This window comes from Phyllobates terribilis, unplaced genomic scaffold (genome assembly GCF_046119375.1).
Source record: "Phyllobates terribilis strain yellow unplaced genomic scaffold, ASM4611937v1 Scaffold_5__5_contigs__length_657084704, whole genome shotgun sequence".
NCBI lineage: Eukaryota > Metazoa > Chordata > Amphibia > Anura > Dendrobatidae > Phyllobates > Phyllobates terribilis.
This window is the reverse complement of record NW_027362765.1, coordinates 68,914,615-68,937,810: the sequence shown is the minus strand read 5'-3', so window position 1 is coordinate 68,937,810 and position 23,196 is coordinate 68,914,615. Positions and strand designations below refer to the sequence as shown.

At 47.2% G+C, this 23,196-nt stretch overlaps 1 protein-coding gene across 1 annotated transcript in view; it reads right to left on the bottom strand.

Moving 5' to 3' along the window:
- LOC141270747 (gastrula zinc finger protein XlCGF66.1-like) overlaps positions 1 to 23,196 on the bottom strand; it is a 53,229-nt gene that overhangs the window by 13,530 nt on the left and 16,503 nt on the right. Inside the window, exons 2-6 of the mRNA XM_073680854.1 lie at positions 11,664 to 11,813; positions 11,355 to 11,534; positions 11,149 to 11,272; positions 10,971 to 11,068; positions 8,937 to 9,027 (exon numbers count right to left, since the gene is read on the bottom strand). Of these exons, the coding sequence (XP_073536955.1) occupies positions 8,937 to 9,027; positions 10,971 to 11,068; positions 11,149 to 11,272; positions 11,355 to 11,534; positions 11,664 to 11,741 (571 nt within the window). The 5' untranslated portion in view covers positions 11,742 to 11,813. The remainder of the gene's footprint in view (positions 1 to 8,936; positions 9,028 to 10,970; positions 11,069 to 11,148; positions 11,273 to 11,354; positions 11,535 to 11,663; positions 11,814 to 23,196) is intronic.

Here is a 23,196-nt window from a genome sequence, read left to right as displayed (position 1 = left end):
AGACTGCCCACAGGAAATTCCACTCTATGACGTCAAACGCTTTGGCAACGTCAAGAGAAAAGACCGCTCTGGACCCGGTAGACTCTAAGCTTAGCTGTAAACCCAAAAAAACACGTCTCAAATTAACTGATGTGGATTTGTTTGGCATAAAGCCTGTTTGGTCATCATTAATCACTTTGGTAATTACTTTTGACAGTCTGTTGGCTAATGCTTTTGACAGTAATTTGACATCGGTTGAGAGAAGGGAGATTGGTCTGTAGAAATCAGACTGACAGGGGTCTTTGCCAGGTTTTAATAATAGGATTATTACAGCTTCCTTCATAGGTTCTGGAAGAGATCCAGTTTTAACTGATTCTTCAAGGACATTTAACAATTTAGGTAATATTTCGTGGTACATTTTAAAGAATTCCCCTGGTATCCCATCTAAAACTGGGGCCTTTTCATTTTGAACCCCTTGAAGTGCCTCTTCTAATTCCTCTAAGTTTAGAGGTTTTTCTAGTAAGCTTCTATCTTCAAATGTTAATTGTGTTATGGGATGTTTTTTAGGAACTCTTCGATATCTTCATTTGTGGCAGTGCTTTCAGATGAATATATGGAAGAGTAATAACTATGTAAAGTTTGAAGGATTTCCTCATCCTCTGTGACCACTACGCCATTTTCAGAGATTAGTCTAAGTACATATGATGTTCCACTTTGGACTTGGCAATAGTTGCCAATAAACGTCCAGCACTTTCTCCCTCTGCAAAGAATGCCTGTTTCATAAAGTCTCTTTTGTGTAGCTAAGTCAATGATGTGATCTTTCAACATTATTTGAGCCTTCTCTAGCTCTTTGGCTTTATAAATGGAGGGGTCTGCAATGAATAGTAACTCAGAGTGGATAACATCCTCTTGTAATATTTGCATGAGTTCCCTTGATTTAGATTTTCTTTTACTAATCTCATTTATGTATAAACCTCTGACATATGCCTTCATTGCATCCCAGACGATTAGAATGGAGGCTGAATCTGTGTTCACTGCAAAGCATTCAGTTATCCTCTCATACAGAGAACTTCAAGTCTTCCCCTCTTTTAACCAGCTGTTTCACAATCTTAGGCCCAGACCTGTCACCAAATTAACAATCCGTATATATTTGCTGAGACAGTGTGGCTGGACCACACAATGAGCACAAAGGATTTAGATGCTGATATGTGGACTGGTGGCGGGACCACACAATTTGCACAAAGGTTTGGTATGCTGGAAGGTCGACTTGACACAGGATCCTAAAGTGGGTACAGAAAGTATTCAGATCCCTTTCAATTTTTCACTCGTTGTTTCATTGCAGCCATTTGGTAAATTCTAAATGTTCATTTTTTTCTCATTAAAGTACACTCTGCACCCCATCTTGACTGAAAAAAAAACAAAATGTAGAAATGTTTGCAAATTTATTAAAAAAGAAAAACTGAAATATCACATGGTCATAAGTATTCAGACCCTTTGCTCAGTACTGACTAGAAGCACCCTTTTGAGCTAGTACAGCTATGAGTCTTCTTGGGAATGATGCAACAAGTTTTTCACACCTGGATCTGGGGATCCTCTGCCATTCTTCCTTGCAGATCCTCTCCAGTTCCGTCAGGTTGGATGGTGAACGTTGGTGGACAGCCATTTTCAGGTCTCTCCAGAGATGCTGAATTGGGTTTAGGTCAGGGCTCTGGCTGGGCCAGTCAAGAATGGTCAGAGAGTTGTTCTGAAGCCACTCCTTTATTATTTTAGCTGTGTGCTTAGGGTCATTGTCTTGTTGGAAGGTGAACCTTCGGCCAAGTCTGAGGTCCAGAGCACTCAGGAAGGTTTTCATCCAGGATATCTCTGTACTTTGCCGCATTCATGTTTCCTTCAATTAAAACCAGTCATCCTGTCCCTGCAGCTGAAAAGCACTCCCATAGCATGATGCTGCAACCACCATGTTTCACTGTTGGGATTGTATTGGGCAGGTGATGAGCAGTGCCTGGTTTTCTCCCCCCATACCACGTAGAATTATCACCAAAAAGTTCTATCTTCATCTCATCAGACCAGAGAATCTTATTTCTCATAACCTGGGAGTCCTTCATTTGTTTTTGAGCAAACTCTATGTCGGCTTTCATATGTCTTGCACTGAGGAGAGGTTTCCGTCGGGCCACTCTGCTATAAAGTCCCAACTGGTGGAGGGCTGCAGTGATAGTTGACTTTGTGGAACTTTCTCCCATCTCCCTACTGCATCTCTGGAGCGCAGCCACAGTGATCTTGGGGTTCTTCTCTCTCACCAAGGCTCTTCTCCCACGATTGCTCAGTTTGGCTGGACGGCCAAGTCTAGGTAGACTTCTGGAGGTCCCAAACTTCTTCCATTTAAGGATTATGGAGGCCACTGTGCTCTTAAGAACCTTGAGTAATGCAGAAATTCTTTTGTAACCTTGGCCAGATCTGTGTCTTGCCACAATTCTGTCTCTGAGCTCCTTGGACAGTTCCTTTGAGATCATGATTCTCATTTGGTCTGACATGCACTGTGAGCTGTGAGGTCTTATATAGACAGGTGTGTGTCTTTCCAAATCAAGTCCTATCAGTTTAATTAAACACAGCTGGACTCCAATGAAGGAGTAGAACCATCTCAAGGAGTATTACAAGGAAATGGAAAGCATATGACTTAAATAAGAGTGTCTGATCAAAAGGTCTGAATACTTCTGACCATGTGATATTTCATTTTTTCTTTTTTAATAAATTTGCAAAAATTTCTACATTTCTGCTTTTTTTCAGTCAAGATGGGGTGCAGAGTGTACTTTAATGAGACAAAATAATGAACTTTTTAGAATTTACCAAATGGCTGCAATGAAACAAAGTGAAAAATGTAAAGGGGTCTGAATACTTTCCGTACGCACTGTATCTATCTGAACTAGCTCACAAACCACCCAGCTAACTATTTGACTACTTGCAGCAGCAGCCTCACTACTGTAACACTGACAAAATTGCGCAGAAGCCACATGTCCGCTTTTTATATGTAGAAGGACATGTGACTTTGGCAGCCAATGACACAAATCCTTGTGTCTGGGTGTTATGGATGGTTTCTGTGCCTTGAGTGGCTGCTGGAATTTTCCACACATTAAGTTAATAAAAAAAAAAACAGAATAATAGTCCGCCGTTTCTCTGACTTCTCCCCACCCCCTCCCCTCATTAAACAAGTCTCTCCCACTCACCATACAGCAAAACTATCCTAGCCAAAGTCCTAACACAAAAGCATTAGTGGAAACTCGATCACTTACAAAACTTAGGCCGAATTTTGCAGATCTTGAGGAAAATGCTCTGGAATCCTAACATGAATCCGAATGTGCAATGTTCATGCTGACTTTGAAATTGGCAAAAGTTTTCCGAATAAGTTTGCTCTTCTGTAGTTATAAACGTCTGTGAAGCAACTGGGGGATCAAGGTGCTAACCACACATCTAGATATATTCCTTGAGGGGGTCTAGTTTCCAAAATGTGGTCACTTGTGGGAGGTTTCACATTAAGGGCTCTCCAAATGCGACATAGCGTCCGCTCTAGATTCCAGCAATTTGTGCGTTCAAGAAGTCAAACGGTGCTGCTTCCCTTCCGAGCCCTGCCATTAGCCCAATCAGTAGTTTTCCCCCACATATGGGGTATTGGAGTACTCAGGAGAAAATACACAACAAATTTTGTGGTCTATTTTCTCATGTTACCCTTATAAAAAGTAAACAATTTGAGGCTAAAGCAAAATGTTTGTGAAAAAAAGTAAAAATATTCATTTTTCCCTTAATTAATTCCATTAATTCCTGTGAAGCACCTGAAGGGTTAATAACCTTCTTGAAAGTGGCTTTGAGTACCTTGAAGGGTGCAGGTTTTAAAATGGTGTCACTTTTGGATATTTTCTGTAAATAGGCCCCCCAAAGTCACTTCAAATGTTGTCCCTAAGAAAAATGGTTTTGGAAATTTTGTTGTAAAAATGAGAAATTGCTGATAAACTTTTAACCCTTCTAACTTCCGAGCAAAAAAAGAAAAATTAAGTCTAAAAAAGGGTGCAGATTAACCCTACCACAGCTCTGATGTTGCCCTACCTTACTGCGGAGGTTGACACCTTATACACGTGCAGTGGCGCCCCCTCTCGGACGTCGTCTCTCCCTATCTGACCCTATAAGGCCCTGAAAAGGGAGACAAGGTAAGAAAAAGGAATAATTAAAACAACAGGTAAACCAGATATTACTTGATGATATCTAGAGAAGTGGAATAAGATATAACCAGATATATTCAAATAAATCCAATGTTTCAAAAAAATATATATCAAATTGATGATCTAAAGGATCAGAAAGATAATAAACCCTAGATTTTGGTCTAAAATATCCTTACCTTGCTGTGGAGGTTGGCACCCTACACCTGCAGTGGCGCCCCTGCTTGACGTCGACTCTCCCTAACTGACCCTAACGGGCCCTAGGAGAGAAGGTGAAAGAAAAAGAAATGAACAAAAACAGACTATGCTAATATCCTATAGTGGATTAAGAGTCGGTTGTTGGTGGGATATTGGCAACTCCTACAAAATATAGAATGGGTTCTTAAGTAGGTAGTGTATATACTCGTCCAGAGGTTATTCAAACAATATTGAACAATATAAGGTACAAAAAGGTCTAATGTCCCTATTTTAAGGTGTATATCACACAAGGTTGAAAACCACATGTCATAGTGGTAGGATATTCACCAGTGTCCCTATATACAGGTGTATGTTACACAAAATTGGGGATCACAAGTCATAGAGACTTCTATAAATATTGCATTTAGCGAAGATGTAGACAAAATACAAAATCACTCAAGTTATTGCACCTAATCCCACTCAGTTATGACATAGGCTATAAAGATATCTCAATATTGATCTCTACAAGCCTAATAATCACAGCAAGGTCTACATATACACAAAACCCATCCAAATAGTCATAATTTGCACAAAGTATGCATATACTGCTCGATGCGTTTCCCCTTCAATGAGTTCATCAGGAGAGCATACTGAAAGATAACATGCATATAAAGCTTTTGAAAATGACATGCAATATTTATAGAAGTCTCTATGACTTGTGATCCCCAATTTTGTGTAACATACACCTGTATATAGGGACACTGGTGGGTATCCTTATAGCCGATATCATAACCCAGCAAAATAAGGTGCAACAGCTTACAAGACTATATATTTTTGTACAGTCTAGGGCTAAGTGCAATATTTATGTGGTTTTCAACCTTGTGTGATATACACCTTGAAATAGGGACATTAGACCTTTTTGTACATTATATAGTTAAATATTGTATGAATAACATCTGGACGAGTATATACATTACTTAAGAACCCATTCTGTATTTTGTAGGAGTTACCACTATGACACCAACGGTCTACTCCTGGTCCACTATAGGATATTAGCATAGTCTGTGTTTGTACTTTTTGCTCATTTCTCTCTTTCATCTTCTCTGCTAGGGCCCGTTAGGGTCAGTTAGGGAGAGTGGGGGCACCAGTGCATAGGCGTAGGGTACCTCGGCAGCAAGGTAAGGTTATTTTAAACCAAGATCTAGGGTTTATTATTTTTCTGATCCTTTGGATCATCAATTTGAAATATTTTTTGGAAACATTGGATTTGACTAAGGGAATATATCTTGTTCCACTTCTTTAGATATCAATTAATATCTGGTTTACCCATTGTTAAATTATTCCTTTTTCTTACCTTGCCTCCCTTTGCAGGGGTCATATAGGGAGAGACAACATCCGAGCGGGGGCGTCACTGAGTAGGTATAGATTGCCAACCTCTGAGGTAACGTAAGGCAACATCAGAGCTGTGGTTATCTGCACCCTTTCCTTCTCAACTTTGCCCTTAAGAGTAGTGGATAGTATTGGCCATTATAATACTGTGAACAACATTAAGATATTTAATACATCTTTAGTAAAAGTGATGTTTTATGATTACATTGTTATATATTGACATATATCCAATGCCCCGTGTTGACGAGCCTATTGAAATGCTAGGGTCAGCCTGATACATTACTACTCTGGACCTCATGAAAGGGTATTGGCAGATTTCTCTGTACAAAGAGGCCAAGGAGAAGACAGCATTTTTAACAGCAGATGGTTGTTTCCAGTATGGCAGGTTGCAATTTTGGTTTCAAGGTGCTTCAGCCACCTACCAGAGAGCCATAGACCGAATCTTAGATTCCCACAAGACAAACACTGCAGCTTACCTGGGTGACATCATGATCTCAAGCCAGAATTGGGGAAGCCATCTAGGCAAAGTCCAGGCAATATTTGATGATTTAAGGAAGGGACGGTTTTCCATCAACCCGAAGAAATTGCCATGGGGATGGAAGAAGCCAATTACTTGGGCTATGTCATAGGGAAAGGCGAGAATTGGCCACAGCCGCTCCCAAAGAAGAAGGTCAGAGCGTTTCTAGGCATCATGGGCTACTATCGTCAGTTCATTCCTAATTTCACCATGATAGCAGAAACTCCGACAGACCTACTTAAGTGTACGAAGTTGGCAACAGCCAAGCAGTCTCCATAAGCAGAGACAACATTCCCAGAACTGAAGCTAGCTCTGTGTAAACAGCCAGTGTTCGTAGCTCTGGACTCCTCCAAGGAGTTTGCGATCCAGACGGACGCATCAGAAGTCGGATTAGGTGCGGTCTTGTCTCAGGAAGTGAACAGAGAAGAACACCCGATAATGTACCCGAGTTGGAAACGGTCTTCCTCCAAAGAGAGCGACTTCATCGTGGATAGGGAGTGTTTGGCCATAAAGTGGGAGTTGAACACTTAGATACTACCCATTAGGCAGGAAGTTCAGGTTAGTGTCAAACTATGCCCGCTGAGATGGATGCGAGAGAATAAGGGGAACAATACCCAAGTGACCAAGTGGTTTTTAGCTCTTCAGTATTTTAGTTTCCATGTAGAGTTTAGGCCCAAAAAACTATATGGTAATACTAATCCTTGGTCTAAAGTCCACTACTGTATGATGGCTGAAGGTGCCATGTGGTTGACCTCAGTGATGTAAGCCCAAAAGCAAGCTCCAGCATGTATGGTGCTGAGATCATTAATAAGGCGTGGCAACTGCCAGATTTACAAGCAGTCAGAGAGATGAGTGCTCACATCTCCCCTCCTCAGAGTGTGGTATGGAGGGTATAAGTAAGTCCAGATGAATCATTATTGCACAATGTGTGGAGGTAAGAAGGCCTCCTGTGTGATGTCTCCAGACTAAGATGGTATACTGGATGCTATCCATCCTGAGTGTCCTAGACTATCACTAAAGTGCCGTTATTTGAACTGAAAGGCCATTTATTTCCTTTGCTTGTTGCATGGTTTATGGAGTCTTAATAAACCAGCCTGAACTTTTTACTTAAACCGCTTCCTGTGCCTACCTCAAGCATAACAGAGTGAGTAAAAACTTTACACTTCTCCCATCAACTGCTCAGTGAAGAACAAACAGCACTCAGATGAGACACAGATCTCAGAAGAAGATACAAAAGGAACATTGGGGTCCTTCTAGCTTCCGATATGTGTCCAATTTTAGAAAACAAAGTTGTGCAATGATGATCTTATTTTATAGTTATCCAAATTGACACGAATAAAAAAAATCAACTATTTTTAGTCACACAATTTATCGATCACCATAAATAATTTGTTCGCTTAATTGTAACGATTACACAATGTCCTATTTATTGTAATTGCTTTGCATCTTTATTGTATCTTCTAATGTACTGGAATATAGAGATCTGTATAGACCAGTATATTATCACATGTAATGAAGAATGCTATTGAGGTTTTTAGGCTGAGAAAATTCTCTTGTACATAACAGTGAAGCCTGTGGCTGGTAATGTTTCTGCCTTATATATCAGAGGTCACCAACACTAACATACTTCAAAATATGTTTAGAGACATCCATTGTGCACAGTGACCTGTGATGGACAGGACTGTGAATACAGAGCGTATCTCCTCTGCAGCAGCTCAGAAATGTGCTATGGATGCAGTTGAGAAACATTCGTACAAAATGCTGTAAAAAACAAAGTGAAACACTGAAAAGTCACAAACTTTTTGCAGAACTTTTTGGCATTTTCACACCATTCTAAGGAAGGTGTGCCAAAGTGGTGGAGCATGAACAGGGCTTGCTGGTGCCCACTAAATTCATCGCTAGGGGCATAACTTACACCCATCAGAAACATTGCTCCAATCCATCCTTGACTTGGGTACCATTTCTGGCGAGGCACACAGAAGGGCGCACCACTGAGAAGTAGTGTGTGCACGTCTGAATAAACTCAGCATTACTTACCCCACCGCCCCCCTTCATTAAAGGCTGGTGTGCATAGTGCCAAGACTTTTTTTTTCTTTTTTTTTTTTTTACTATGGGCGGAAAAACTAAATAGATAGGTATTTGCTAACAGAGGCAGTTACCTCCCTGCTGCACTCTGTGCTGGGTCAGAGTAGTCACCAACCGCTCCTGCCGGTGATTCAGCTGCTCCACGTCAGCGAGCAGCTTTTCTTCTGCCAGGCTGCTCTTTCGATAAGGTATTACTTCCGATATTATGGTGATTAACAGCCGGCTTCCAACAATTAAACTATCAATCAGCATGACATCAGCAGTCACACCCCATCAACAGAGCAGAGTGGAAGAGAAGCCGAATCACCACTAGAGCCGTCTGTGTAGTTAGAGATCGGCAGCAGGCACAAAAGGTAGGAAGGAAGAGATTACCTGCGTGATAGTTCTTAGCACATTGTAAAAATAAAAAAAAAAGAATAGTCCTGGATAACTCCATAATAAATCAGCCCCTACATCCACAACAAAAGTATCATGTGAACACACCCAAAACCACCACCCCCCCCCCCCAAACATCTAATGTTACTCTACAAGTCAGTGACTGATTAGAACCTGTAACTTCTCGGCATTTAGTAGTCACTACTCACCTGTGCGGTTATCTGTAGGAATCTCCTCTTTACACCACTCATCACCCCTCACATATGTCTCTATAGTATTAATATGGGGCAGATCTTCACCCTAAAAGAAATATTGTAAACGTTACAGACTGATGGAGACATTTGAGAAGATCCAGACAACATCTAATGTCTATGATCAGCTTTATCCTATCATCTCCACCAGAAATAAAACATACACTGAATGGCCACTTTACTAGAGACACCCATCTAGTAGCACGTAGGATCTTCTTTCCCCTTCAGAACCTTAATTACGTCATAGATTGCACAAGGTGCTGAGATTGTTCCCCAGGAATACTGAATGGCCCATGCCAACAGGATAGGTTCTTGCAGTTGCTGAAATTAGATGAAGGTGCTGAGATGCTCTGAACAACCCATTGTACCTCGTCCCAGAGATGCTTTAAAGGGTCAAATCTTCCTAACTACCTACTAGGTAAATGTAGCAGTGGCAGGACCTGAGGCAGAAGGCATTTTGGCACATGTCCTACCACCACGAGAATTGCTGGATATTTATCTGTCTAGGTTGCCTCCTCCTCCTACTCCGGATCATCCAATGCCTCCTCATCCGATCAGCTAACACTTGCACCACCAACTGCAGCGCAGCCAGGGGGAAATGACAGCAGGCTGTTCTTAAAGTCATCTATTTGAGCAAAAGATCCCACACCGTGCAGGAGCTGTGTAGGGGTAGAAAACATAGAAATATAGAAAGGTATAGTTGGAAGGGACCTACAGGGTCATCTGGTGCAACCCACTGCTCAATGCAGGATTCACTAAATCATCCCAGACTGATCTCTGTCCAGCCTCTGTTTAAAGACTTCCATTGAAGGAGAACTCACCACCTCTTGTGGCTGCCTGCTCCACTCGCTAATCACCCTCACTGTGAAAATGTGTTTTCTAACATCTAATCTATCTTCTCCCATTCAGTTCTTCTCCCAAACAACAGAACGATGAGCGATTTGTGTCGCTGAACCTCAAGCCAGGCCTGGTAGTGTGAGATAACGGGCAAAATCTCTTAGCAGCTCTGAGCCTAGCCAGTGTGATGCACATCCATTGCCTGGCGTATGTGCTGAACTTGCAGAGCTTCCTTAAAAATTATCCACATGTCAGAGGTAAAAGTGCAGGCCGTCTGTGTGCACTTACGGCGTTCTCACCCTGCTGTTGCTCGCCTGTCTGCACTGCAACGTCACCTCTGCCTTCCTGTTCACAGCCTCATATGCAACGTATCCACAAGGTGGAACTCCATCTTGCATATGTTGGAGAGACTGCGTGAGCAACAGCAGGCTCGGGGGCGCCGGCACCACCTTGGAAGGGAGAATTAGTATGGCCGGAATGTGGAAAGCCTTCCTCAGCATGTCACAACACCTTGCCCCACCAACTGATACTGTCCGTATTAGCAGGAGGCAGCATTTCAATAACACGGTGGAAGGGTACGTGTCCACAAGTCTCCACGTACTAAGTGATGGGTCTGCCCCATTTACCTTCTGAGTCTCCAAATTGCACACATGGCCTGAGCTTGACTTTTACGCCTTGGATGTGCTGGCCTGCCCTGCGGCAAGTGTACTGTTGGAACATGTGTTTAGCATGGCACGGGGTGTGATCACAGACAGGCGCATCCACCTGTCCACAGCCAACGTGTGCAAGCTCACAATCATTAAAATGAACCAGGCATGGATCTCACCAGACTCGTCAGTACCTTCAGCTGACTAGAGAAGTAGACCAGCTGCACGCAGTCATTGTTATAGTCCACGGTAGTTTGTTTGATCTATTTGCCATTCCCAAAGTTTTGTGGCCTCCCCAAATTTTAAGAAAAAAAAAAGAAACCATGGTGTCATGCTTGGGCCGGGAGAGCCGCCGGCCAGTTTGAGCATTGTGATGCAATACCAGTCTGAGTTATACGGCCACCTGAATCTTCAATTATACTGGTGGATAATAGAAGACTGAACATAAAACCTTCACAGCCGTCTACACATCATAGGGAAGATCTCATGACACTTTCTATCCATCTACCTGATGATCCTGAGAAACATTGGGATCTTCTTGTTTACAGTCCTGTGGAAGAAGAGGATGGGGACATCTCTCTGGTGTTGTCCTCTTACCGGATACAACTGGAGGAAACACATACAGGGACTGAATTCATTCTTTACATACAGATTATAGGCAGTGTGTATTTAATCCTGTCTATTACCTGGTGATGTGAGGGGCTGGGGAACCTCCATCATGATGTCCTTGTATAGATCTTTGTGTCCTTCTAAATACTTCCACTCCTCCATGGAGAAATAGACGGTGACATCCTGACACCTTATAGGAACCTGACACATACAAAGATACAGTCATGCCCCGATCCCTTCATAGCGTTACTGTATAATGTCCCAGCATTCCCAGTAGTGTCACCTCTCCAGTCAGCAGCTCAATCATCTTGTAGGTGAGTTCTAGGATCTTCTGGTCATTGGTGTCCTCGTGTATCAGCGGGTGAGGTGGAGGCCCTCTGATTGGGCTCAGGGGTCTTCCCCATCCCTCAGACACAGGGGCCTGACAGCGCTCCCTAGAGGTCTTCTTCACTACTGTGTAATCCTGGTTATGGAGAGATACATTAATAAATCTCACTACAGACATTTCCAGAGTCCTCACCTCTCCAGTTCTGTCCATCTGTTATTCCCATAGATAAGAATGATGTAATGTGACGTCATCAGAATCTCTCACCTCTCCAGTAAGCCGGAAGAGGATCTCTAGGGTGAGGTGTAATATCCTCTCCACCATCTTGTCCCTGTCCCTATCCATCCTTGATGGGTCAATCAGGAAAATTCTCTCATAAAGAAGATCTCCACTGAGAAAATCTGATATTCTAGGGACCTGAATGGGGAGAAGATGACGATGTAACATCATAAAGATCCCATGTAAGAAATCTCCGGAGCTGTTACCGGCTTCACATGATCACTACATCCAGTCATGGCCCCGTCCTGCCCCCGGTATAACACACAATCACATTATAGTCACACACAGAGATTTAGCACAGAATATCTCCATTCCAGTACCAAAAACACAGAACAAATCTAAGAAGAAAAGTCTAAATGATGTGAATCTTAATTTTGTTCTCGTGGAATATTTAACAAAGTCATAAAGTCCCGGGAACATCCACAGAGATCGGGACGGCAGAACCGGGGACGTCAGTAACAGATAATGATAGAACATTAATATAAAACGACAGAAAATTGTAATTCCAGTAAATGTGATTGATGCAATGCCTTTCTGGGACAGTCGAAAAAGAAAAAAAAAGGGGCAGAAATAATGATAATTTTTTAGTAATTAGTCTCAACACAACAGTATTAAACTGTGCACACACAGAGCGGCCAAGATAACTAACAATGCAGTACAGGGTCAAAGATATCAGGATTAACAGTAAAGAGGGCGGGTGTTGAGGATATTAACCCCATATATAGGAGTTAGCCCAGTACAGGTAGTAGAGTGGGATTGGAAGGAAAGCAGGAAAAAGAAAAAAAGAAGGGGGGAAGAGGGTGGAAGATACTAAAGAGACCATACAAAGAGAGATAAAATTAATAAAGGATTTATGCTATGTGCCCACGACGCAGAAATGCTCCGGATTTTTTCCTGAGCGTTTATGCATCTCCCTGGCAGGAAAAACGCATGCGGATTGTACATGCGGATTGTACATGCGGATGTGAAGCGTTTTTGCATGCATTTCTGCATGTGGGTTATCAAGCGCTTTTCCAAGCGATTTTAGCATCACTTAGAAAGTGGTTGTCAACTTGGTCACACTATATAAATCCGTGCAAACGGCAAAAAAGTTGGTGAGTGCTGCTTTTCCTTCACTTCTATTTACTTGGACAAGTTTTCCCCTATTTTTTAAACTACTTGTCTTTTTACGTACTATTTTTATTTAATCAAATATAGTAATTTAGTACCTTTTCTTGGCTGTACACAATTCTTGCAGGTTCTTTGTATATTAGTTATTCCACAGTCACCCATTATTTTTTGTTACAAGCAGAACTTTGGTGTTTTTAATTAAAGGGGTTGTCCACTTTAATAACTCCTTCTTAAAATAAATGTTCAGCCCCGATAAAATAAAAAAACCTATACTCACCTCCAGTGCTGGCTCCGTTCCAGCATTGTCGGCACTCGTGGTCCCAGGATCAGCTACAGCCCTGGCTTCCTCTCCATGTTCAGTTTGTCTGAAGGCGGGGACAGTGACACCAGCGATGATTGGGCGCTGGGCATCATGTGTCATTCCACCGCATCACAGCCCCGGGACCGCGAGTGCCGACACAGCTGGAACGGAGCCAGCACAGGAGGTGAGTATAGGTTTTCTTATTTTATTGGGGCAGAACATTTTTGTAATAGTAGTGGACAACCCCTTTAATGTAACCCATTTATTACTACTTTATCACTATTTATGCACCATTTTGCGGTACTGCCCCTTATGTTCCCAGTACAGGTAGTAGAGGGGGACTGGGAACTGAGAAAAAAAAGGGGGTGGAGGATGATATTGAATAGACCATACAAAGAAATATATATATATTACTTTATGAATTCTAAAGAGATCAGCAATAACATACAGACAAACTGACGTCATTGTGATCTCAATGTAAAAAGTAATACAAAAAAGATTAACCCCTTCACCCCTGGGCGATTTCCAATTTGTGCGCTTTTGTTTAATTAGCTCCCCTTCTTCCAACCATAATTTTATTGTTTTTCGGTCAATATGGCCATGTGAGGGCTTATTTTTTATGGGACAAGTTGCACTCTTGAAAAACATATTAGTTTTAACATATTGTGTACTGTAAAACAGGGAAAAAAATTAAAAGTGCGGTGAAATTGCAAAAAAAGTGCAATTCCAATTGTTTGTTTTTTTACCACGCTCACTAAATGCTAAAACTGACCTGCCATTATGATTCTCCAAATCATTACGAGTTTGTAAATACCAAACACGTATAGGTTCTTTTTTATTTAAGTGGAGAAAAAACAAAACAAAAGTTTGTTAAAAAAAAAATACAATGAAAAGGACGCAATTTTCCGAAACAGGTAGCATCTCCATTTTTCGGGATCGGAGCCTGCGTCAAAGGGAGAGACACGCCTTGTGCCGTAAATGTATGGCACGTCATAAAGGGGTTAAACAAAATAATAAGCTTGCAGAGATACCTTTTAATGGCTAACAAAAATAAAATAAATGATGTTTCAAGGCAAGCTTTTGAGACTTCTTAGGTCCCTTCATCAGGCATGGTAGAACAAAGTATCTGAAAAGGGACGAGCGAACCCAAACTGTTTAGTTCGAGTTCCGTATCAGACACCTAGTCCTTCATATAGTATAATGCAACCCCATGGTCCTCCACACAATATAATACATCCCCCATGGTCCTCCACACAATATAATGCACCCCACATACTGTATTATGGCTACCAGTCACTGATTTTGAAAAAAAAAAAAACTACTCTTATCTCCTGGTTCCATCTGATGCTCCAGTCTCCTTGCCGAAAATCTCAGAGCAGCGAGCGCCCCGTAGTGACATCATCGCGCCCGTAGCTCTGAGAAGTCGGACGCCAAGAAACAATGATGGGGGTTCATGGGTCTGCTGATGCTCCCTCCCCCATCATCATAGCTTGCCCTGGTCCCCCCTCCGGCCGTCAGCGCAAGCAATGATGATGGAGGAAGGAGCATCAGCAGACGCTTCCTCCCCCATCATTCTGTGAGGACGGGTAGTGCAGGTGCTGAGGTGGGTCCCTTCGGCTCATGGGCCCCATAGCAGTGGCGTGGCCTGCCACCATTGGTGGTACGCCACTGATGAGTTATCTATATTCAAAGCACTAGCTGAAGTGGAGTACACACCAGAAAAACCAGGGAAGATCTGAGACTCCTCCTGCTCCCTCTTCTGCTGGAGTCTCAGCCACTTCCTCCCGCTTCCAATGAACAGGGACACCTGGCTCCACGCAAAGAGAGCATATAAGATCACCATCACCACCAGCGGTGTCATCGAGCATCTCAACACCATCCCATGGAAGCCTTTGGCTGTCCATCCCCAAAACACTGGAGAGAAAACACTAAATTACTTACCGGTAATGTGATTTTCCTGAGCCCATGACAGCACCACAACGAGAGAGGGACAGGACAGGAAACCTACAGCATTTCAAAATTCCTGGCCTTTGAAATGCTGCCATTCTGGCAGGTGGAGCAGGAAGCACGGCAAAGGACGTTATATGTCACTAATTACCCACTGGGTAAATGTAGTAGCAGCTGGGCCTGAGGCAAAAGGTGTTCCTGAAAATGTACTAACACCAAGGAAGACTAGACGTTTCTCTGTCCATGTTGCCTCCTCCTCCTACTTCGATTCCTCCAGTCATCCTAACACCTGCACCACCAACGTAAGAACAGGCAAGGGGGAAACGACAGCAGGCTGTTCTGAAATTAACCTGGGGGAAAGATTACACACCACGCAGGAGCTGTGGAGGAGGATCAAACAATAGAACGATGAGTGGTTGGTGCCTCAAGCCCGGCCTGGTGATGTGCGATAACAGGCAAAATCTCATAGCAGCTCTGGGCCTAGCCGTTTTTACACACATCCCTTGCCTGGTGCATGTGTTGAATTTAATAGTGCAGAGCTTCCTTAAAAATTACCCCACTATGTCAGAGCTGCTGCTGAAAGTGCGGGCCATCTGTGTGCGCTTTTGGCGTTCTCACCCTGCTGCTGGCCGCCTGTCTACGCTGCGTCACTTCTACCTTCCCGCACACCTCCTCCTATACGACATAGCCACAAGGTGGAACTCCACCTTGAATATGCTGGAGAGACTGTGCAAGCAGCATGCAATAGTGGAGTTTCAGCTACAGCATGCACGGGTGAGTCGCACTGCTGAACAACACCACTTCATCACCAACGAATGGGCCTCCATACTGGACACGTGTGCCATGTTGCGCTATTTTGAATATTCCACCAACATAGCCAGCGCTGATGAAGCCAGCATCAGCGTTACTATCCCACTTCTATGCCTGCTTTAAAAAATGCTCCAGGCGATGACGGATGAGGTGGTGGCACAGGCGGAAGAGAAGGAAAGACAGGGAACATTCACACCATTATCGGGCTAGTTGCCCACACACGGCTTGGAGGGTGGGTTCCTGTACCAACAGAGGAAAGGTACACAACTGTTGAGCCAGCGTCAGCTTTGGAGGATGGTGAGGAAGAGAAATTGGGTTCACAACATGGTGGCACTGAAAGAAACTCACGGGCATGACTGTAGCTTGGTTGTGGGGATACAGAGGACCCATACGATATAACTCCCATCGATGACAGATTGTCGTTGCCTCTGGGCAGCCTGACACATGTGTCAATACATGTTGCTGTGCCTGTGCAACGATCACCAAGTTGCCAGGATTGTTGCCAGTGCTGATTACTGGGTGGCCACCCTGCTGGATCCCCGCTACAAGGACAATGTACCATCCTTACTTGCGTTACTGGAGCGGGATCGGAAAATGAGGGATTACAAGTGCACGCTGGTAGATGCACTACTAACAGCGATCCTACTTGACAGCGGGGGGCTGAGTGAAAAAAACAAAAGGAGTGAAAAATTAGGAAGTCGCCAACACAGCTGGGGCACCAGCACCACCACATAAAGGAGGGTTAACTTTGCCGGAATGTGGAAACCCTTCCTCAGAACATCACAACATCTGGCACCATCATCTGATACAGTCTATATTAGGAGAAGGCAGCATTTCAACAACATGGTGGAAGAGTAAATGTCCACACATCTCCATGTACTAAGTGATGGGTCGATCCCATTTACCTTCTGCGTCTCCAAATTGGACACATGGCCAGAGATTGTCCTTAACACCTTGGAGATGCTGGCCTGCCCTGCGGCAGGTGTACTGTTGGAACGTATGTTTAGTACGGCCGGGGTGCGATCACAGACAAGTGAATCCGCCTGTCCACAGCTAACGTGGGCAAGATCACAATCATTATAATGAACCAGGCATGGATCCCATGGGACTTTTCCGTACCTTTGGCTGACTAGAGAAGAGGACCAGCAGCACCGATCCACCTCCTCCTCCACTTGGACTCTACCTCCTTGTTTAACATTATTATTTATTATTATTATTTGTTATTTTATGTATTTTTTCCTATCCACATTTATTTTCAGAGCAATTGTCATACTCTTACTCCCATTTTGCTTCTTTTAGCAGCCCTCTAGCCCTTACTACGACCATTTTACAGCACAAAAGTTCAGGTCCCCATTGACTTCTATTGGGGTTGATTTGGGTTTGGCGAGCACTTGCACTCAACACTAATCGTTATATTGTCAAATTTTTTTTAACTTTTAAAAAAAAACTAATACAAACCCAAAATGCAAAGAAAGAAATTAATAAAAATTAAACAAAGGGGTTGACATACCAATTATTGGCTTTTGATCACAGTGATCAAAATTAACCCATAAGAAAATTTACTGCTGTTGCTGGGTGCCAGTCGATAGATCTCTGCAAACGCACTGAGAATGCGGCGCCTTTTTTTTTCAGGAAGAGGATGCGGACGGCCGGTGCAAGGAAAAGGAGGGACCCTGTTCCCTCACTACCAGTCCCCAGTGCAGAGTCCCGGTGCTTCCCCCAGGACGGAGTCCTGTCCCCTCTATCACACAGTCCCAGCTCCCTCATTACTGGTCCCCAGTGCAGAGTCCCGGTGCTTCCCGCAGGACTGAGTCCTGTCCCCTCTATCACACAGTCCCAGCTCCCTCATTACCGGTCACCAGTGTAGAGTCCCAGTGCTTCCTCCAGTACGGAGTCCTGTCCCCTCTATCACACAGTCCCTACTCCCTCATTACCGGTCCCCAGTGCAGAGTCTCGGTGCTTCGCCCAGGACTGAGTCCTGTCCCCTCGATCACACAGTCCTTGCTCCCTCATTAACGGTCCCCAGTGCAGAGTCCCGGTGCTTCCCCCAGAACTGAGTCCTGTCCCCTCTATCACACAGTCCCTGCTCCCTCATTACCGGTCCCCAGTGCAGAGTCCCGATGCTTCCCCCAGGACTGAGTCCTGTCCCCTCTATCACACAGTCCCTGCTCCCTCATTACCGGTCCCCAGTGCAGAGTCCCGGTGCTTCCCCCAGGACTGAGTCCTGTCCCCTCTATCACACAGTCCCTGCTCCCTCATTACCGGTCCCCAGTGCAGAGTCCCGGTGCTTCCTCCAGGACTGAGTCCTGTCCCCTCTATCACACAGTCCCTGCTCCCTCATTACCGGTCCCCAGTGCAGAGTCTCGGTGCTTCGCCCAGGACTGAGTCCTGTCCCCTCTATCACACAGTCCCTGCTCCCTCATTACCGGTCCCCAGTGCAGAGTCCCGGTGCTTCCCCCAGGACTGAGTCCTGTCCCCTCTATCACACAGTCCCTGCTCCCTCATTACCGGTCCACAGTGCAGAGTCCCGGTGCTTCCCCCAGGACTGAGTCCTGTCCCCTCTATCACACAGTCCCTGCTCCTTCATTACAAGTCTCCAGTGCAGAATCCCGATGCTTCCCCTAGGACTGAGTCCTGTCCTCTCTATCACACAGTCCCTGCTCCCTCATTACCAGTCCCCAGTGCAGAGTCCGGGTGCTTCCCCCAGGACTGAGTCCTGTCCCCTCTATCACACAGTCCCTGCTCTCTCAATACATTACCGGTCACCAGTGCAGAGTCCCGGTGCTTCCCCCAGGACTGAGTCCTGTCCTCTCTATCACACAGTCCCTGCTCCCTCATTACCGGTCCCCAGTGTAGAGTCCCGGTGCTTCCCCCAGGACTGAGTCCTGTCCCCTCTATCACACAGTCCCTGCTCCCTCATTACCGGTCCCCAGTGCAGAGTCCCGGTGCTTCCTCTAGGACTGAGTCCTGTCCCCTCTATCACACAGTCCCCGCTCCCTCATTACCGGTCCCCAGTGCAGAGTCCCGGTGCTTCCCCCAGGACTGAGTCCTGTCCCCTCTATCACACAGTCCCTGCTCGCTCATTACCGGTCACCAGTGCAGAGTCCCGGTGCTTCTCCCAGGACTGAGTCCTGTCCCCTCTATCACAAAGTCCCTGCCCCCTCATTACCGGTCCCCAGTGCAGAGTCCCGGTACTTCCCCCAGGACTGAGTCCTGTCCCCTCTATCACACAGTCCCTGCTCCCTCATTACTGGTCCCCAATTCAGAGTCCCGGTGCTTCTCCCAGGACTGAGTCCTGTCCCCTCTATCACACAGTCCCTGCTCCCTCATTACCGGTCCCCAGTGCTTCCCCCAGGACTGAGTCCTGTCCCCTCTATCACACAGTCCCTGCTCCCTCATTACCGGTCCCCAGTGCAGAGTCCCGATGCTTCCCCAAGGACTGAGTCCTGTCCCCTCTATCACACAGTCCCTGCCCCCTCATTACCAGTCCCCAGTGCAGAGTCCAGATGCTTCTCACAGGACTGAGTCCTGTCCCCTCTATCACACAGTCCCTGCTCCCTCATTACAGGTCCCCAGTGCAGAGTCCCGGTGCTTCCCCCAGGACTGAGTCCTGTCCCCTCTATCACACAGTCCCAGCTTCCTCATTACCAGTCCCCAGTGCAGAGTCCCGGTGCTTCCCCCAGGACTGAGTCCTGCCCCCTCTATCACACAGTCCCTGCTCCCTCATTACCGGTCACCAGTGCAGAGTCCCGATGCTTCCCCCAGGACTGAGTCCTGTCCCCTCTATCACACAGTCCCTGCTCCCTCATTACCAGTCCCCAGTGCAGAGTCCCGGTGCTTCCTCTAGGACTGAGTCCTGTCCCCTCTGTCACACAGTCCCTGCTCCCTCATTACCGGTCCCCAGTGCAGAGTCCCGGTGCTTCCTCTAGGACTGAGTCCTGTCACCTCTATCACACAGTCCCCGCTCCCTCATTACCGGTCCCCAGTGCAGAGTCCCGGTGCTTCCCCCAGGACTGAGTCCTGTCCCCTCTATCACACAGTCCCTGCTCGCTCATTACCGGTCACCAGTGCAGAGTCCCGATGCTTCCCCCAGGACTGAGTCCTGTCCCCTCTATCACAAAGTCCCTGCCCCCTCATTACCGGTCCCCAGTGCAGAGTCCCGATGCTTCCCCCAGGACTGAGTCCTGTTCCCTCTATCACACAGTCCCTGCTCCCTCATTACCGGTCCCCAGTTCAGAGTCCCGGTGCTTCTCCCAGGACTGAGTCCTGTCCCCTCTATCACACAGTCCCTGCTCCCTCATTACCGGTCCCCAGTGCTTCCCCCAGGACTGAGTCCTGTCCCCTCTATCACACAGTCCCTGCTCCCTCATTACCGGTCCCCAGTCCAGAGTCCCGATGCTTCCCCCAAGACTGAGTCCTGTCCCCTCTATCACACAGTCCCTGCCCCCTCATTACCAGTCCCCAGTGCAGAGTCCCGGTGCTTCTCCCAGGACTGAGTCCTGTCCCCTCTATCACACAGTCCCTGCTCCCTCATTACCGGTCCCCAGTGCAGAGTCCCGGTGCTTCCCCCAGGACTGAGTCCTGTCCCCTCTATCACACAGTCCCTGCTCCCTCATTACCGGTCCACAGTGCAGAGTCCCGGTGCTTCCCCCAGGACTGAGTCCTGTCCCCTCTATCACACAGTCCCTGCTCCTTCATTACCAGTCTCCAGTGCAGAATCCCGATGCTTCCCCTAGGACTGAGTCCTGTCCTCTCTATCACACAGTCCCTGCTCCCTCATTACCAGTCCCCAGTGCAGAGTCCGGGTGCTTCCCCCAGGACTGAGTCCTGTCCCCTCTATCACACAGTCCCTGCTCTCTCAATACATTACCGGTCACCAGTGCAGAGTCCCGGTGCTTCCCCCAGGACTGAGTCCTGTCCTCTCTATCACACAGTCCCTGCTCCCTCATTACCGGTACCCAGTGTAGAGTCCCGGTGCTTCCCCCAGGACTGAGTCCTGTCCCCTCTATCACACAGTCCCTGCTCCCTCATTACCGGTCCCCAGTGCAGAGTCCCGGTGCTTCCTCTAGGACTGAGTCCTGTCCCCTCTATCACACAGTCCCCGCTCCCTCATTACCGGTCCCCAGTGCAGAGTCCCGGTGCTTCCCCCAGGACTGAGTCCTGTCCCCTCTATCACACAGTCCCTGCTCGCTCATTACCGGTCACCAGTGCAGAGTCCCGGTGCTTCTCCCAGGACTGAGTCCTGTCCCCTCTATCACAAAGTCCCTGCCCCCTCATTACCGTTTCCCCAGTGCAGAGTCCTGGTACTTCCCCCAGGACTGAGTCCTGTCCCCTCTATCACACAGTCCCTGCTCCCTCATTACTGGTCCCCAATTCAGAGTCCCGGTGCTTCTCCCAGGACTGAGTCCTGTCCCCTCTATCACACAGTCCCTGCTCCCTCATTACCGGTCCCCAGTGCTTCCCCCAGGACTGAGTCCTGTCCCCTCTATCACACAGTCCCTGCTCCCTCATTACCGGTCCCCAGTGCAGAGTCCCGATGCTTCCCCAAGGACTGAGTCCTGTCCCCTCTATCACACAGTCCCTGCCCCCTCATTACCAGTCCCCAGTGCAGAGTCCAGATGCTTCTCACAGGACTGAGTCCTGTCCCCTCTATCACACAGTCCCTGCTCCCTCATTACAGGTCCCCAGTGCAGAGTCCCGGTGCTTCCCCCAGGACTGAGTCCTGTCCCCTCTATCACACAGTCCCAGCTTCCTCATTACCAGTCCCCAGTGCAGAGTCCCGGTGCTTCCCCCAGGACTGAGTCCTGCCCCCTCTATCACACAGTCCCTGCTCCCTCATTACCGGTCACCAGTGCAGAGTCCCGATGCTTCCCCCAGGACTGAGTCCTGTCCCCTCTATCACACAGTCCCTGCTCCCTCATTACCAGTCCCCAGTGCAGAGTCCCGGTGCTTCCTCTAGGACTGAGTCCTGTCCCCTCTGTCACACAGTCCCTGCTCCCTCATTACCGGTCCCCAGTGCAGAGTCCCGATGCTTCCTCTAGGACTGAGTCCTGTCCCCTCTATCACACAGTCCCTGCCCCCTCATTACCAGTCCCCAGTGCAGAGTCCAGATGCTTCTCACAGGACTGAGTCCTGTCCCCTCTATCACACAGTCCCTGCTCCCTCATTACAGGTCCCCAGTGCAGAGTCCCGGTGCTTCCCCCAGGACTGAGTCCTGTCCCCTCTATCACACAGTCCCAGCTTCCTCATTACCAGTCCCCAGTGCAGAGTCCCGGTGCTTCCCCCAGGACTGAGTCCTGTCCCCTCTATCACACAGTCCCTGCTCGCTCATTACCGGTCACCAGTGCAGAGTCCCGATGCTTCCCCCAGGACTGAGTCCTGTCCCCTCTATCACAAAGTCCCTGCCCCCTCATTACCGGTCCCCAGTGCAGAGTCCCGATGCTTCCCCCAGGACTGAGTCCTGTTCCCTCTATCACACAGTCCCTGCTCCCTCATTACCGGTCCCCAGTTCAGAGTCCCGGTGCTTCTCCCAGGACTGAGTCCTGTCCCCTCTATCACACAGTCCCTGCTCCCTCATTACCGGTCCCCAGTGCTTCCCCCAGGACTGAGTCCTGTCCCCTCTATCACACAGTCCCTGCTCCCTCATTACCGGTCCCCAGTGCAGAGTCCCGATGCTTCCCCAGGACTGAGTCCTGTCCCCTCTATCACACAGTCCCTGCCCCCTCATTACCAGTCCCCAGTGCAGAGTCCCGGTGCTTCTCCCAGGACTGAGTCCTGTCCCCTCTATCACACAGTCCCTGCTCCCTCATTACCGGTCCCCAGTGCAGAGTCCCGGTGCTTCCCCCAGTACTGAGTCCTGTCCCCTCTATCACACAGTCCCTGCTCCCTCATTACAGGTCCCCAGTGCAGAGTCCCGGTGCTTCCCCCAGGACTGAGTCCTGTCCCCTCTATCACACAGTCCCTGCTCCTTCATTACCAGTCTCCAGTGCAGAGTCCCGGTGCTTCCCCTAGGACTGAGTCCTGTCCTCTATATCACACAGTCCCTGCTCCCTCATTACCAGTCCCCAGTGCAGAGTCCCGATGCTTCCCCCAGGACTGAGTGCTGTCCCCTCTATCACACAGTCCCTGCTCCCTCATTACAGGTCCCCAGTGCACAGTCCCGGTGCATCCCCCAGGACTGAGTCCTGCCCCCTCTATCACACAGTCCCTGCTCCCTCATTACCGGTCCCCAGTGCAGAGTCCCGGTGCTTCCCCCAGGACTGAGTCCTGTCCCCTCTATCACACAGTCCCCGCTCCCTCATTACCGGTCCCCAGTGCAGAGTCCCGGTGCTTCCCCCAGGACTGAGTCCTGTC